Source organism: Lithobates pipiens, unplaced genomic scaffold (genome assembly GCF_037356315.1).
Source record: "Lithobates pipiens isolate NorthernLeopardFrog02 unplaced genomic scaffold, aLitPip1_a1.2 Scaffold_25, whole genome shotgun sequence".
Lineage (NCBI taxonomy): Eukaryota > Metazoa > Chordata > Amphibia > Anura > Ranidae > Lithobates > Lithobates pipiens.
In genome coordinates, this window is record NW_027507787.1 from 235,358,976 (window position 1) to 235,376,915 (window position 17,940).

The 17,940-nt window shown below is 44.0% G+C and overlaps 1 protein-coding gene across 4 annotated transcripts in view; it reads right to left on the reverse strand.

The window, feature by feature from the left end:
- Positions 1–17,940, reverse strand: part of KCNIP2 (potassium voltage-gated channel interacting protein 2) — a 564,205-nt gene that overhangs the window by 24,585 nt on the left and 521,680 nt on the right. For all 4 annotated transcript variants that reach the window (XM_077455685.1, XM_077455683.1, XM_077455682.1 and 1 more), the window contains one exon: positions 10,245–10,369. In XM_077455685.1, coding sequence (XP_077311811.1) covers positions 10,245–10,369 — 125 coding nt within the window. The remainder of the gene's footprint in view (positions 1–10,244; positions 10,370–17,940) is intronic.

Sequence of the window (17,940 nt, forward strand, 5' to 3'; positions counted from 1 at the left end):
CTCCTCCCCTCCTCCTAGGCATCCAATAGGAGTGCCTGTCCTTTCAGCCAATCGGGTGACGGGTATCTGGCCGGGAGGAGGATCAGTGTTGCAACAGTGAATATTCATTCGCTGTTGCAACACCTCTGGGTGGACTCCGGACGCAATGCTTTGCACCCCGAGCCCACCCTATCTTGAAGCCTATTAGAGCATCTGGCTATAATCAGTGCTTCACAAAACACCCCCCTGCCCACCCCGCCGCCCCTACCTTCTCTCTCCTGGCCTTCCCTCACCCCCCCCCCCCCCAGCTATTCCCTTTCCCAACGGCTGATGCGGGGGATGCTGTCAGGATGGGGAGCGGAGAAAAGACTGGGTAATGTGACATTTACCAGCCCCATCCTTTTCCGAATGGATAGTTAGTGATTGGTACCGATCACTGCCTCTGTCCATTCATAACCGAAACATAGTAAACTGTGTTTACTATGTTTCAGTTTGTGAATGAAGGGGAATCTCTGTACAGAGCCATCCCTGTCCATTCATTCTGTGCAGCTGAGGCTGCAGAGAAGAAGAATGTCCTCAATCTCCATTCTCTGTCTCAAAGGTGGAACATCAGAGGTCTGTTTAGACCCCTAATATCTCACCAAAGCCCCCGCAAATAGGTTCACAAAATATTATAAAGTTGTTTTTTAAATAATAGTAAAAAATTTAATGTAAAAAAACTACTGACACCAGTGGCAGAACTACCAGAGTCACAAAGGTTGCACTTGCAACCGGGCCCTGGCATTTCGCCACCGAGCTCAGAGGCTGGAGGGTCAGGGGAGGCCCTTTATTGTTTCTTTCTCTGGGGCCCTGAAGGTTCTAGTTATGCCACTGCATCAAATCATGTCTTTATGGAACAGAAACGGGCCTTCAGCAAACTGTTCCCATGTCCCATGTCAAGGCTGGGCTCAGCCCTTCCTTCTCTAAGCTGGCGGCTAATTGCCAGCTCCTATCTCTCCACAGTTACTCAGCTGTTGATGATATCCTGCCCCTCAGTCCTGCCTATTTAAGCCATTCAGCCCAGAGGATCTCTTGGTCAACATCACAGAGACTATCTCCTGCGTTTCAGTTTAAAGACTTGCTTTGCTGACATCCCTTCTGGCTCCAGATCCTGCTTGCTGTTCCACTACATTGATCCCTGACTTCTGGCTTGGCTGACTATCCGTTCCGGTTATTGAACTTTGGCTATGTTTTGACTAAGTTTTGTTCTTTTTTACTTTTATTATTAAACAAGTGTGATTTAACTCTACGGCCTCATGCACACGAGACGCAGATGAAACCTCTGTTAAAAAAAGCTGAAACGCGCGTTTAGAAACGCGCGTTTTGCCGCGTTTAGACGCGTTTAGACGCGTTTAGACGCGTTTGCGTTTAAACGCGTTTATAAAGATAACATCATGTAGACCCTCCCCAAGCTCTCAAAGCATTTTTTTTTAACTATTTCTGCTATTTTGATCAGAGTGAGCAGCAGCAGCATAGAGAGCAGTTGTACACTTGCATTTGCCGTGTCACTTGCCACGGCACCTGCCACAAGTTGTGGATTGTCCACTTGCCACGTCACTTGCCACAAGTTGGGGATTGTCCACTTGCCACATCACCTGCCACGTCACCTGCCACAAATTGTGGATTGTCCACTTGCCACGTCACTTGCCACATCACCTGCCACGTCACTTGCCACGAGATGTGGATTGTCCACTTTCCACGTCATCTGCCATGCCACCTGCCACAAGCTGTGGATTGTCCACTTGCCACGTCACCAGCCACATCACCTGCCACAAGTTGTGGATTGTCCACTTGCCACGTGACTTGCCACATCACCTGCCACGTCACTTGCCACATCACCTGCCACAAGTTGTGGATTGTCTACTTGCCGCGTCACTTGCCACATCACCTGCCACGTCACTTGCCACGTCACCTGCCACAAGTTGTGGATTGTTCACTTGCCACGTCACCTGCCACGTCACCTGTCACAAGTTGTGGATTGTCCACTTGCCACGTCACTTGCCACAAGCTGTGGATTGTCCACTTGCCACATCACTTGCCACGTCACCTGCCACGTCACCTGCCACAAGTTTTGGATTGTCCACTTGCCATGTCACTTGCCACGTCAGCTGCCACGTCACTTGCCACATCACCTGCCACGTCACCTGCCACAAGTTGTGGATTTTCCACTTGCCACGTCACTTGCCACATCACCTGCCACGTCACTTGCCACGAGATGTGGATTGTCCACTTGCCATGTCACTTGCCACGTCACCTGCCACGTCACTTGCCACGTCACTTGCCACAAGATGTGGATTGTCCACTTGTCACATCACCTGCCACATCACTTGCCACATCACCTGCCACGTCACCTGCCACAAGTTGTGGATTGTCCACTTGCCACGTCACTTGCCACATCACCTGCCACGTCACTTGCCACAAGATGTGGATTGTCCACTTTCCACGTCACCTGCCATGCCATCTGCCACAAGTTGTGGATTGTCCACTTACCACGTCACCAGCCACATCACCTGCCACAAGTTGTGGATTGTCCACTTGCCACACCACTTTCCACGTCACCTGCCACGTCACCTGCCACAAGATGTGGATTGTCCACTTGCCACGTCACCAGCCACATCACCTGCCACAAGTTGTGGATTGTCCACTTGCCACGTCCCTTGCCACGTCCCCTGCCACGTCACCTGCCACAAGTGGATTGTCCACTTGCCACATCACTTGCCACATCACCTGCCACAAGTTGTGGATTGTCCACTCGCCACGTCACTTGCCACATCACCTGCCACAAGTGGATTGTCCACTTGCCACGTCACTTGCCACGTCCCCTGCCACAAGTGGATTGTCCACTTGCCACGTCACCTGCCACAAGTTATGGATTGTCCACTTGCCACGTCACATGCCAGTCACCTGCCACAAGTTGTTGATTTTCCACTTGCCACGTCACCTGCCAAGTCACTTGCCGCGTCACCTGCCAGGTCACTTGCCACGTCACCTGCCACAAGTTGTGGATTGTCCACTTTCCACGTCACTTGCCACTTCACCTGCCACGTCACTTGCCACAAGTTGTGGATTGTCCACTTGCCACATCACTTGCCACCTGCCATGTCACTTGCCACAAGTTGTGGATTGTCCACTTGCCACGTCACTTGCCACAAGTTGTGGATTGTCCACTTGCAATTGCAATTGTTTAAAATATTTTTCTAATGGTTTTTCATCATTTGCAATCATTTTTGAGATTTTTAATGTAAAAAAAAAGGTCACCTTTAAAAACGCATATAAACGCAAACGCGGCTAAACGCGGGTGCCGCGTTTAGCCGCGTTTAGCCGCGTTTAGCCGCGTTTTGCGTCTGAAACGCAGAAATTTTTGTTTCTGAACGCATTTTTTTGCTTCTGGAAAAACGAGATTAAACGCAACTGCATATAAACGGAAAAAAACGAGACTGTGTGCATGGACACATAGGATAACATTGAATGAGTTCAGGTGCAGTTGAAAAAACTGTCCAACTGCATCTGAACGCGCGTTTAACTGCGTCTCGTGTGCATGAGGCCTACTTCTGTCTCGGCCTGATTTCATGGTTTCTGACATCCCAGAAGTTTGGAGGAGCACAATTGTCTTCCATGTCTTTGTATGATGTTGCTTTAACAGGACTCTAAATTTCGGAAGAGAGGTCCATGCGGCTTTTGGCCCTATAGTATATAAATGTTATACGGCCAAGCTGTCATTTTCCATGACGGTATTCAGTAGAGAGATAAATAGTCAAAATCTGACCTCATTCTATATCTAAATAATAAATCAGAGGTTGAGACACCTTCCATATATAATTAAAATGTAGGCCATTTGAAGGACCTTCGGTCAGTGTTCAGTATCAGCTGGTCTGAAATCTAAGCTTTGTTCGGTGCTCGTTAAAATTCAGTAGTGGACAGAGGAAAAAAAAATTGGAACAGAGAACCTTAGAAGTTGACAGAGGGGTCATTATAAGTCACTTTAATAATTCACGTTCAAACACTCCGACCGTTCTCCATCTGTGGGCAATGGCAGGGGAAAAAATGCTGCTAACCGTGTGAAGGAAAGCCCGTATGTTTAACGATGAAACCTGTACACCTGTTCAAGTGCTTGGCAACACAAATCACTAATTAGCCAATCACATGGCGGCAACTCAATGCATTGTGGCATCTAGACGCGGTGAAGACGACTCGCTGAAGTTCAAACCGAGCATCAGAATGGGGAAGAAAGGGGATCGAATTTACTTTGAACGGTTGGCATGGTTGTTGGTGGCAGACGGGCTGGTCTGAGTATTTCTGGGATTTTCACGCACAACCATCTCTCGGGTTTACAGAGAATGGTGGGGAAAAGAGAAAATATCCAGTGAGAGGCAGTTGTGTGGAGGAAAATGCCTTGTAGGTCAGAGGAGAATGGGCAGACTGGTTCCAGATGTTAGAAAGGCAACAGTAACTCAAATAACCACTTGTTACACCCAAGGTATGCAGAATACCATCTCTGAATGCACAACACATCCAACCTTTAAGCAGATGGGCTACAGCAGAAGAAGACCACACCGGGTACCACTCCTGTCAGCTAAGGGCAGTAAGCTGAGCCTACAATTGGCACAGGATCACCAAAATTGGATAATAGAAGATTGGAAACAACTTTGCCTGGTCTGATGAGTCTCTATTTCAGCTGAGACATTCAGATGGTGGGGTCAGAATTTGGTGCATGGATCCATCCTGCCTTGTATCACCGGTTCAGGCTGGTGGTGGGGGTGTAATGGTGTGGGGGATGGGGTATCACCGGTTCAGGCTGGTGGTGGGGGTGTAATGGTGTGGGGGGGATATTTTCTTGGCACACTTTGGGCCCCTTAGTACCAATTGAGCATGGTTTAAACACCACGGCCTAACTGAGTATTGTTGCTAACCATGTCCATCCCTTTATGACTACAGTGTCCCCATCTTCTGATGGCTCCTTCCAGCAGGATAATGCCCCATGTCACAAAGCTCCAATCATCTCACCACTGGACAATGAGGTCACTGTCCTCCAAAGGCCTCCACACTCACCACATCTGACATCACACTCATCCAATAGAGCACCTTTGGGATGTGGTGGAACGGGAGATTGGCATCATGGATGTGCAGCCGACAAATCTGCAGCAACTGTGTGATGTTATCATGTCACTATGGAGCAAAATCTCTGAGGAACGTTTCCAACACCCTGTATCCATGGCACGAAGAATGAAGGCAAAAGGGATCCAACCCGCTACTAGCAAGAGGGACCTAATAAAGTTGCCGGTGAGTGTATGTGGGCTGCCATTGCTACCTTCTTGAAAATACTAATTGTCTGGCTGTCTCTGGCTTACTTATTTTGTGTCACTACTCTGATGAGGCAACGTGTGAATTCAGAAGCTATAAACTGCATACCTGCTGCGGCCCTAACCTGATAAACCTACCAGATCTCCAAGTCACACAGAGAAAAAAAAAATCACACCTGGACTGGTGGGGCAGTTGTTGGACCCCCTGGAGGAAGAAAGAGGCAGAGAGGTTGTGCTCTCTCCTCCTCCTCCTCCATACAATAAAGAGGAACTCTGGAAGCTGTGCCAAATGGCAAGTCATCAGTATTGCCTGTGGTCTCCCCCGTTAATCTTTTCCCGATTATTGACTTACCATGCTTTGCTCTGCAGTCTGTGTGGAAGCGGCCATCTTGGAAGAGGCAGGGCTTTGCTTCCTCAAGTCATAGCCTCCAGCAAGGAGAACAGTGACCAACACTCAGAGCTGCTGTTAGAAAAGACGGGGGCCCCATACAGCCTACCTGACAGGCCTCCAACCCCCAAAATGCCCTGTGGCTTCCTGCTCAACAAAAACACATTGACTTCCATCTAACAATTCAAGTTTAAAAACAGAGGTTTTAAAAAATGCATAAGATGGGTAGTGCCCTCTAGTGTGCTAATAGTGTGAGTGCAGGAAATTTACATTCTGACTCATGTCTAAACCCTGTGAGTCTTCATCTGAGTCAGGGTTTACTGGATTTCAGGGATGAATGACTCATGCAGGCAGCTGTCTGGTGCCTCCCCTTGGTTCAGGAAAGTTGGAGAACATTCTAGAAGCTGGAAGGCGGAGGGTAGAAGGGTTTTTCTGCATATTTAGGGGAGCTTAGCCAATCCCCAGGCGGTGCACCTGGCAGGGGTTTAAGTGAGCCATTAAATATGAATGAGTTATGCCAGCAGGGGAGTCAGTTGGAAGATGGAGTGCTAAGGAGACTATTGGTGGTCCTTAAGGTGAACCACCCCCAGTCTGGGGGTTGGGGGGTGCTCTGACCCTGGCCAGGGCTCGGGAGCTGGCCTGGGAGGATCCTCACAACAGGGGAAGCTTGGAAGCAGTCTTTCCTGAGAGGCAGCGGGAGTAAGGAGGACATTGTGAGTACTACAGCATGGTGCAGGGACCTACAAGGGTAGGGAATGCCATACTTAGCAGGTCTCTCTGGCAGTTAGTGGTATGCTTAAATCTTCACTAACTTTGCCCTGAGAGATCTCAAGAGAGTCAGTCGGGTAGAGTGGTAAAGAGAGTCAATCACGTAGACTGGTGAAGAGAGTCGGTTGGGTAGACTGGTGAAGAGTCAGTTGGGTAGACTAGTGAAGAGAGTCAGTTGGGTAGACTGGTGAAGAGAGTCAGTTGGGTAGACTGGTGAAGAGAGTCAGTTTGGGTAGACTGGTGAAGAGAATCAGTTTGGGTAGACTGGTGAAGAGAATCAGTTTGGGTATACTTGCGAGGATAGTCAGTTGGGTAGACTGGCAAAGAGAGTCAGTTGGGTAGACTGGTGAAGACAGTCAATTGGGTAGACTGGTGAAGACAGTCAGGTAAACTGGTGAAGAGAGTCAGTTGAGTAGACTGGTGAAGACAGTCAATTGGGTAGACTGGTGAAGACAGTCAGGTAAACTGGTGAAGAGAGTCAGTTGAGTAGACTGGTGAAGACAGTCAATTGGGTAGACTGGTGAAGACAGTCAGGTAAACTGGTGAAGAGAGTCAGTTGGCTAGACTGGTGAAGACAGTCAATTGGGTAGACTGGTGAAGACAGTCAGGTAAACTGGTGAAGAGAGTCAGTTGGGTAGACTGGTGAAGAAAGCCAGTTGGATAGACTGGTGGGGAGAGTCAGTTGGGTAGACTGGTGAAGAAGCAGTCAGGTGGGATAGCATTTCCTGCCGTGGTAGAACTGGGATCAGTGTCTTCAAGGGAGTTGGAGGTACTCCAGGATGCAGTTCACAACACATTGTGCTACCTCCCAAAAGGAATGGAGAGTGGCCTGGCTGTGCAGCAGTGGGGAACCTTGTCACCTGCAACCCCTACAGGGGTAGTGCTACCAAAGCAATATGTCTTTTTTTTCAGGGCTGCCTTGATGTGAACAGAACCAATAGAACATAAGATACATTGCATTGCCTATGCGTTAGGAATGTGTTAAACATAGGCGTGCGCACAGTGCCAGGTGTGCCTAGGCACACCCTAATAACTGTTTCTGGTGCTGATTCCCGCTACTGCCCAAAGTGAGACATCAGGGGTCTGTTTAGACATCTGATATTTTGCCAAAGCCCCCCAACAGGGCTCCTAAAAAAATAAAAATAAATAATAAATAAAATCGTAAAAGATAATAAAATAATACTAATAAAAAACAAACCTACTGACATTGTTCACTACCCTACTGACAATATACACACACACACACGTGTGTTGGAGATCTGGGGTGCACACCCTAATGCAATAGGCTGTGCACACCTATGGTGTTAGATTAGGCAATAGACAATAGACCTATTTTTTTCGGGTCTTTCGTTATGATTCGTAAATTCGAAAATCCGAAAATTTGAAAATTCGAAAGAACGAAATCTGAAAATTTGAAATAATAAATAACTAACTAATAATAACTAACTATTAAATTATAGGTTTTGGAATTTCCTTTCAAATTTGGCTGTTAGTGAACGTAAACCAACACAAATTTATCCGAAGTTACAAATTATCCGAAATAATGAACTAAGCAAATGGAACGGAATAAATTAATAATAGATAATAATAATTAAAAAAATGTATTATTATTATTGTTATTTATTATTATTAATTTGTTATGTTCCATTCGTTTAGATACGGCATTCGTTATTTTGGATAATTCGTAACGTCAGATAAATTTGTATTCGTTACATTCACTGACAGGCAAATTTGAAAGGAAATTCCAATACCTATAATTTAATAGTTAGTGTGATGGGAGGAAGCGGTATATGACGAAAGCACTCAAGCGGAGTGTAGGGACGTTTCGTCACAATTGGTGGCAGCAGTGGGACGTTTCCTGCAGTCTGGGACATCCAAACTTCCACCTGGATCCAAGGTCCGGATAGCAGGAGAGGAGAGGAGAGGTACAGATACCAGCCGCCATGGAAGAGGAATTCGGAAGGAGGTTGCAATTAGGCTTGTGCAATTCGTTTCGTAACGAATCGAAATTCGGCCGAATTTTGCATCTTTCGGACATTCGGATGCATCCGAATGTCCGAATAAAAAAATAACAAATTACAACGAATACGAAAGAAATATAACAAATGAATTCGACATGATTCTAAATTATTTCAACTGCATTCGAAATGATTTCAACATGATTCGACATTATTTCAACCACATTCGAAAATATTTTGTGACCCGACTTTAGGGCCATGTATCTCGGGGTCACTTGGAGCTAGACACTTCGGATATGTTGGATATGTTATAGTGCTAGTATTATTGTGTTTGCATACCAAATTTGGGGTTTCTAGCTATAAGTGACCCCGAGATATGTGGCCCCAAAATCGGGTCGCAAAATGTTATTAGTTATTAGAGCAGAGAACGACATTTTGCGACCCGATTTTGGGGCCACATATCTCGGGGTCACTTATAGCTAGAACCCCCAAATTTGGCATTGCAACACAATAGTACTAGCACTACAACATATATATAATTTGGAGTTTCTAGCACCAAGTGACCCCGAGATACATGGCCCTAAATTCGGGTCACAAAATATTTTCGAATGTGGTTGAAATAATGTCGAATCATGTTAAAATCAGTTCGAATCCGGTAGAAATATTTTCGAATGTGGCCGATTTTTCGAATTCAGTAGAAAACTAAACGAAATCCGAAAATGAATTTAAGGAAGTTAACAAATATAACTAAACGAAATTAATGAATTAACGAATTAAAACGAAACGAAACTAAACAAATTTTTTCCTTTTGCACATGTCTAGTTGCGATAGATGCAGATACAGCGCAGAGTATCAGAGCAGGTCCTGCTGGGATGGTTTGATTCTATCCGCTGCGAACTCTGGAAGGAAACGCTAGCCTGTGAGCAGCGACCGCCAGGGAAAAGTTCTCCCCTACATCCGGGAAAGGTACTGGTCACAGTATGGATTGCGGGTGCTGTTTTTGGGAGAAAAAACGCACAAGGAGCAGACAGCTGAATTAAGCAGGCCGGTCTGGGCAGAGATGCGGCTGGATAAGAGCTACAGAGCCCTCCGGTGGCATGTATCCACCAAGCAAGCCCTTGGATAGCGGATGACAGCCCAACGGAAGGCTTTGGCTACGGCGGCCTGGGGCTGTTGTATGTGAAGCTGACAGGGGACCCTAACTTTGGGAGTGATTTGGAGTGTTGGTTGGACGAAATCATGGATTTCAGAGAAGAGCTACTGAACGTCTCTGAAATTCACTGGAAGATATAGAGTTTCTGGCCGTTCAGGAATGGGAGCTGGAGATCGCCTACAGGCGGCTGCTAGACTCTGCTCAGCGCCAGGGCTGGGCTCCCTTTGCCTGGGACTATCAGGAAATACCAGCAGACAGCTCTGAAATTCAGGCTGAAGAGTCGGCAATACATTCGCAACCTAATTGTTGCAAAACATACCGATGGCATTGGTTATAGAAGGATTTCTAAACTTCTGAATGTTCCAGTGGAAAATTGTACGTCAATAGCACCTTTAGAAATACATTTACCTAGAAAAATGGTGACGTGTTTAATACTTATTTTACCCGCTGTATGTACCCAACAGAAGTGGGATTAATGACCAGTGTCTGTCGAACGGGCATCCCTCTGACCCCTTAGTAGGCTGACATGATGAGCTCCCAGGAAAGGAAAATTACGGTAAGAATGGTAACAATTTTCCGTATTCTTTTACAAGTCTCTATATACAATATTACCAGTAACCAAAACTGTCCCGTGGTCTGTATTGAATCCACTTACTCACATTTTTAAAGCCTCGGTATAGAACCTGAAGTTCTTTTTTGGTGAATTTGGATTGTTCTTGTAGCTGTTCAAGCCCTTCCGGACGATGGCAAACCGTAGACAGTTCAAACTCATCTTCTATGCTGTCTGAAAGAGGAGAGGCAGATGTTACCAGATTGAAGGCAGACAAGCTTCCATTTGTTTAACTGGATCTTGGGGTAAAACACAAGGCCTGCTTACACAGCCCCGGCGCCTTCCCGCAGTGCCTAGGCAAACGTGACATCACACCCTCTTCCGGTGGGATCCTGGGAATACAGAGCAGCTGAAACCTTGTGAGAAAATGCTCTTGCAATGGACTGAAGTATCATCATGAGAGATTTCAGCTGCTCTGCATTCCTTAGGGATCCTTCTGGAGGGACGGTAATGGCAACAATACAGCAAACAACGTGGAAGACGGGGGGGTGGGGAGAGTAAAATATAACTTTTAGGGGGGCCAGGCAATGTGAACAGATATTGTGTTTTACTAAAAGGTCAGATTTAAGATTGCATTGGGCCTGTCTACAACATTTAAAGAAAAATTGTAAACCAGGGATCAAATTAATTTAATTTAGAAAAAATAATTGAGTTTCTTTTAAACGCTCCAGAAGAAAATAAGGTTCCTAGATTAACACTGATGCTGGAGACAGAACTCCAGCCAAAGGGTTAGAACCTCTGCCAGATTTTACTGCTCTCTCTATTCCCCTTCCCATCCATCTTATAGGAGCATCAGTCCAAAGGGAGCACGGCCTTCCTGTACATCCAGAAGCCTCACGGTATTCCTATCGGTCTAAAAGGAGGTGGTCTTTCTATCAGTCTAAAATTACCACGGCCTTCTTATCTACAAGTATAGCCTTCCTGTTGGTCTAAAAGCAGTATGGCCTTCTTGAACCATCAAGAAGCATAACCTTCCTATTAGTCCAAAGATATCATGGCCTTCCCATTCATCTGGATAAAGCATGGACTTCCTATTCATCTAGAAGCATAGCCTTCCTATGTCCAGCCTTCCTATTGGTCCAAAGGAAGTATGGCCCTCCTGTACATCTAGAAGCATGATCTTCAAATTCATTAAGAAGCATAGTCTTTCTATCTGTCCAGCCTTCCTATCTGTCCAAATGGAGCCTGACCTTCCTGTACACCAAAAATAAGCATGGTTTCCTATTCATTAAGAAGCATAGCCTTCCTATTGGCATAAAAGTAGTATGGCCTTCTTGATCCATTTAGAAGCATAGCCTTCTTATTGGTCCAAGGAGATCATGGCCTTTCTGTACATCTAGAAGAAGCATGATCTTCTTATTCATCTAGAAGCATAGTCTTTGTATCGGTTCCAAAGGGATCATGGCCTTCCTGTACATCTAGAAGAAGCATGGTCTTCTTATTCATCTAGAAGCATAGCCTTCCTATCGGTCCAAAGGGAGCATGGCCTTCCTGTATATCTAGAAGAAGCATGGTCTTCCTATTCATCTAGAAGCATAGCCTTCCTATCGATCTAAATGGTGTATGGCCTTCTTGATCCATTAAGAAGCATAGCCTTCCTATCGGTCCAAAAGGAGCATGGCCTTCCTGTACATCAAGAAGAAGCATGGTTTTCCTATTCATCTAGAAGAAGCATGGTTTTCCTATTCATCCAAAAGAAGCATGGTCTTCTTGTACATCTAGAAGATGCATGGTCTTCCTATTAATCTTAATGCATAGCCTTTCTATCAGTCCAAAATGAACATGGCCATCCGGTACATCCAAAATAAGCATGGTCTTATATTTATCTAGAAGCATAGCCTTCCTATTGGTCTAAATGGAGTATGGCCTTCTTGATCCATCGAGAAGCATTGCCTTTCTATTGGTCCAAAAGAAGCATGGCCTTTCTATATATCTAGAAGAAGCATGGTCTTCCTATTCATCTAGAAGAAGCATGATCTTCCTATTCAGTGAGAAGCATAGACTTCCTATCGGCCCAAAGGGAGCATGGCCTTCCTGTACATCTAGAAGAAGCATGGTCTTCCTATTCATCTATAAGCATAGCCTTCCTATCTGTCTAAAAGGAGTATGGCCTTCTTGATTCATTGAGAAGCATAGCCTTCCTAAACATCTAAAAGAAGCATGGTCTTCCTATTAATCTAGAAACACAGCCTTCCTATCAGTCCAAAAAGAGCATGGCCTTCCTGTACATCTGAAAGAAGCAAGGTCTTCCAATTCATGTAGAAGAAGCATGGTTTTCCTATTAATCTAGAAGAAGCATGGTCTTCCTGTACATCTAGAAAAAGCATAGCCTTCCTATCAGCCCAAAAAGAGCATGACCTTCCTGTACATCTAGAAGAAGCATGGCCTTCATATTCATCTAGAAGCATTGTCTTCCTATTGTTTCAAAGGGATCACAGCCTTCCTGTACATCTAGAAGAAGCATGGTCTTCCTACTCATCTAGAAGCATAGCTTTCCTATCGGTCTAAAAGCTAACATTGCCTTCCTATCAGTCTAAAGGTGGTCTAGGAGAATTTCCCTTAACAGCCCTAGGAAGGACCCACTAGGAAGGTTTTCCCCTCCTTTTCTATTCCCAATGAGAATGGTTACCAACACAAATTGTTGAGGTTGTATCTCCCAGCTAGGGACTCAGAATATAAACCTGGCAGAGTTTCTAACCCCTTTCCATGATGTCCACAAACTACACCCTCAACTGTCCCAAATTCCACTGGATTGTCTCAGGATTTCAACCCAACCCATGTCCTAGGTCATGTGCTCCACCAACCTCCCAATGGTGCCCCACCAACCTCCTCAAGGCATTCTACCTACTGACTACTGGCAACCGGCATTTTCCCTCCTACTGGCAACTGCCATTTTCTCGTCCCAGCTTATTTTTTACTTCCAGTCACACTTGGAAGATTTTCCCACACAACGGTAAACTCTTTCGCCCCAGGGTCAGGGTTCACCAGGACCAATAGAGAGGGACAATCTGTTGGTACGCTTTGACCTTTGTTCTGCCACCGCATGCTTATAAACAGCAGATTGGTGGACCCTGATTTCCTCACTGTCATTTATAAACAGCCATGGAGAACACAACTCAGGAGGCCAGTTTGCTGATCAGTCAATGTACTGAGCTGTCATTAAATGACTCGGCACCTACAGAGTACAGAGCCAATCTGAGGAGCTCTGTACCTTGTGATATGTGATGGCCAATCACAGTGGTCACATGCTACTGTTTACAGTGGAGCTCCTCCCGCCTTCTTTGTAATCTTTGTAAGTAATGAATGGGAAATTAATGAATGGAGCAGCAGCTGATTCATTCAGTTGAACTGATTGTGGGATCATTTTTAACACTTTTATGCCCCCCTCCTATAACATCTGACCTCCAGCCTGTCTGGGACCTACACATTAACCCTCCAACTCCTGTATCCTGCACATTAATCCTTTAATCCCCTCCACCCCTCCCCCCTCTTTATATGACCTTTCCATTAACCCCTTCATCTCCACCCCATATATCACCTGTACATTAACCCCTTCACCTCCACCCCCTCTTTATATGACCTTTACATTAACCCCTTCATCTCCACCCCCTCTTTATATGACCTTTACATTAACCCCTTCATCTCCACCCCATATATCACCTGTACATTAACCCCTTCACCTCCACCCCCTCTTTATATGACCTTTACATTAACCCCTTCATCTCCACCCTCCTCTTTATATGACCTGTAAATTAACCCCTTCATCTCCACCCCATATATCACCTGTACATTAACCCCTTCACCTCCACCCCTCTTTATATGACCTTTACATTAACCCCTTCATCTCCACCCTCCTTCTCTTTATATGACCTGTACATTAACCCCTTCATCTCCACCCTCCTCCTCTTTATATGACCTTTCCATTAACCCCTTTATCTCCATCCTTCCCCTCTTTATACGACCTGTACATTAAGTCCTTCCTCTCCATCCCCCCCCCCCTGTATATGACCTTTCCATTAACCCCTTCATCTCCACCTCCCATATATGACCTGTACATTAACCCCTTCATCTCCATCCTCCCCCACTTTATATGGCCTTTACATTAACCCCTTCATTTCCATCCTCCCCTCTCTTAATATAACCTATAATGCGCATTTTTATACCTTTTTAAAGATCCTAAAAGTTCAGAAAAATACCCGTTAGCTCTTAAGGCCTGTTGACAACACACACACAGCAGTGGTGTCAGCCCTGGCCATTGTGTCTTGCTAAACTACTCAACCACTTCCACTCTCCCATTTCTACAAGATAAACATTAATGACTCCATAGTCCCCCAGATAAGGACTGTGAGGGCCACTAGAAAAAGCACTGGACACAAGGCAGCTCCGGATTTCTGGTAGGATCAACAACTATTTTTTTTTTTGCACTTATTGAACAAATACAATAAAACATTTTAAGTTGTATATTTAAGAGATCAAAGGGGAGAAAATAAGAGAAGTTCAGTGTTAAGATTTTCACACTTTAAGTAAAACGTGGTATACAGTCCGTCTGTTCATGTGTGTAAATTAACATTTTTAATTTAGATTTTATTTTGTATTTTTTATTTAATTCATTAATTTATTAATTAAATTAATTTATTGTGTATTGGGGGGTCAAAGGTTAATGGTTCAGAGTGCAATTATAATGCAACTTTAGCCATTATAAGGCATGTGTCATCCAGAGTAACATGACCGCTCTGACCTAGAATACTACACCTCCTTCCGCGTCCTGAAAAGGAATTAATCTCTCACTAAACAAGATTAAAACCCGGTTTGATTTCATGTCGGCTAATTTGTACACGAGCATGAAGCTTCATTTATTTTTTACGCATGAAAAGATCCACTAAAACCGTGCCAATAAATTAACTTTTTTTTATTTTTATGCATATTTATAAAAAAAAAATGGCTGAACCAGAAGGACTTGTGTCTTAATTTCAACCCCACTAAATATGTTATAAAAACATAATAATAATAATTTCAAATTTAAACTTATAATAATTTCAATATAAACTTTAAAAATAATTTCAATATTTCTTATGGCAATTTATGTTAAGATCTATAGGTATATCATTAAATATGAGCCCTACTGTATATTTTTATTTTGTGAATTGTATTGTTTCTTCTTTTGTTTTGTGATTTTTTTTTCTTCCTCTTTGTAAATTTCTACAAATTTCTATGATGAAAAGTTCAATTAAGATAAATTATTAAAAGAAAAACAACCAATGGATAAAACATCAGTCCTATAACTAAACTGAGGTGAACATTTTACTTTTTCCAGTCAAGTGTGGAGTTACAGTATCTCACAAAAGTAAGTACACCCCCAACATTTCTGTAGATATTCTCTTCTATCTTTTCATGTGACAACACTGAAGAAATGACACTTGTCTACAATGTAAAGTAGTGAGTGTACAGCTTGTATAACAGTGTAAATTTGCCGTCCCCTCAAAATAACTCAACACACAGCCATTAATGTCTAAACCGCTGGCAACAAAAGTGAGTACACCCCTAGGTGAAAATGTCCAAATTGGGCCCAAAGTGTCAATATTTTGTGTGGCCACCATTATTTTCCAGCACTGCCTTAACCCTCTTGGGCATGGAGGTCACCAGAGCTTCACAGGTTGTCACTGGAGTCCTCTTCCCCTCCTCCATGACAACATCACGGAGCTGGTGGATGTTGGAGACCTTGTGCTCCTCCACCTTCCGTTTGAGGATGTCCCACAGATGATCAATAGGGTTTAGGTCTGGAGACATGCTTGGCCAGTCCATCACCTTTACCCTCAGCTTCTTTATCAAGGCAGTGGTGGTCTTGGAGGTGTGTTTGGGGTCATTATCATGTTGGAATACTGCCCTGCGGCCCAGTCTCTGAAGGGAGGGGATCATGCTCTGCTTCAGTATGTCACAGTACATGTTGGCATTCATGGTTCCCTCAATGATCTGTAGCCCCCCAGTGCTGGCAGCACTCATGCAGCCCCAGACCATGACACTCCCACCACCATGCTTGACTGTAGACAAGACACACTTGTCTTTGTCCTCCTCACCTGGTTGCCCCCACACACGCTTGTCACCATCTGACACCAAATACGTTTATCTTGGTCTCATCAGACCACAGGACATGGTTCCAGTAATCCATGTCCTTAGTCTGCTTGTCTTCAGAAAACTGTTTGCGGGCTTTCTTGTGCATCATCTTTAGAAGAGGCTTCCTTCTGGGATGACAGTCATGCAGACCAATTTGATGCAGAGTGCAGCGTGTAGTCTGAGACCTGACAGGCTGACCCCCACTCTTTCAACCTCTGCAGCAATGCTGGCAGCACTGATACGTCTATTTCCCAAAGACATCCTCTGGATATGACGCTGAGCACGTGACCTCAACTTCTTTGGTGGACCATGGTGAGGCCTGTTCTGAGTGGAACCTGTCCTGTTATACCGCTGTATGGTCTTGGCCACCATACTGCAGCTCAGTTACAGGGTCTTGGCAATCTTCTTATAGCCTAGGCCAGTGATGGCGAACCTTGGCACCCCAGATGTTTTGTAACTACATTTCCCATGATGCTCTTGCACTCTGCAGTGTACTGGAGCATCATGGGAAATGTAGTTCCAAAACATCTGGGGTGCCAAGGTTCGCCATCACTGGCCTAGGCCATCTTTATGTAGAGCAACAATTATTTTTTTCAGATCCTCAGAGAGTTCTTTGCCATGAGGTGCCATGTTGAACTTCCAGTGACCAGTATGAGAGAGTGAGAGCGATAACACCAAATTTAACACACCTGCTCCCCATTCACACCTGAGACCTTGGAACACTATCGAGCCACATGACACCGGGGGAGAGAAAATGGCTAATTGGGCCCAATTTGGACATTTTCACTTAAGGGTGTACTCACTTTTGTTGCCAGCGATTTAGACATTAGTGGTTGTGTGTTGAGTTATTTTGAGGGGACAGCAAATTTACACTGTTATACAAGCTGTACACTCACTACTTTACATTGTAGACAAGTGTCATTTCTTCAGTGTTGTCACATGAAAAGATAGAAGAAAATATTTACAGAAATGTGAGGGGTGTACTTACTTTTGTGAGATGCTGTATGTTGTATAAGGGTTCAAAACTTTTTTTTTTTCTGTTTTGTTTTTACAGATGCTTTATTATAGTTATGCAAAAAAAATAAAAAATCTAATAAATGAAAAAATAAATGTAACACCTAACAGAATTTAAGTTTTAATTAAAAATACAGCTTTTATGCAATTAAAAATGTTATTTCAATTAAAAATGAAAAAATCAAATTAAAACCTTTTAATGTATGCTTTATTATAGTTCTAAATAAACAGTAACATCCCACAATCAGAATATACATTTTAATTAAAAATAAAACTATAACGCAATTAAGAAAATCAAAAATCAAATTAAAACCTATGTCCTAGGGAAAACATTTTGCTTTTTCAGTCACATGTAAAGTTGTGTTAGGATTCAAAACCTTTTTACATAGTCTTTATTACAGTTATTAAAACTAAAATAAATAAATAAACAAGGAATACACCCCCCCCCCCCTTCACAAAACATCTGTCCTATAACTAAACTGAGGCGAATATTTTACTTCTTCGCTCATGCGTGAAGTTGTGCTTCAAAACCTTTTTAAAGTGGCTCTAATATAGCTATGAAAAAAAATAAAATAAAAAATAATACCCCTTACAATCAGAATTTATATTTTAAGTAAAAT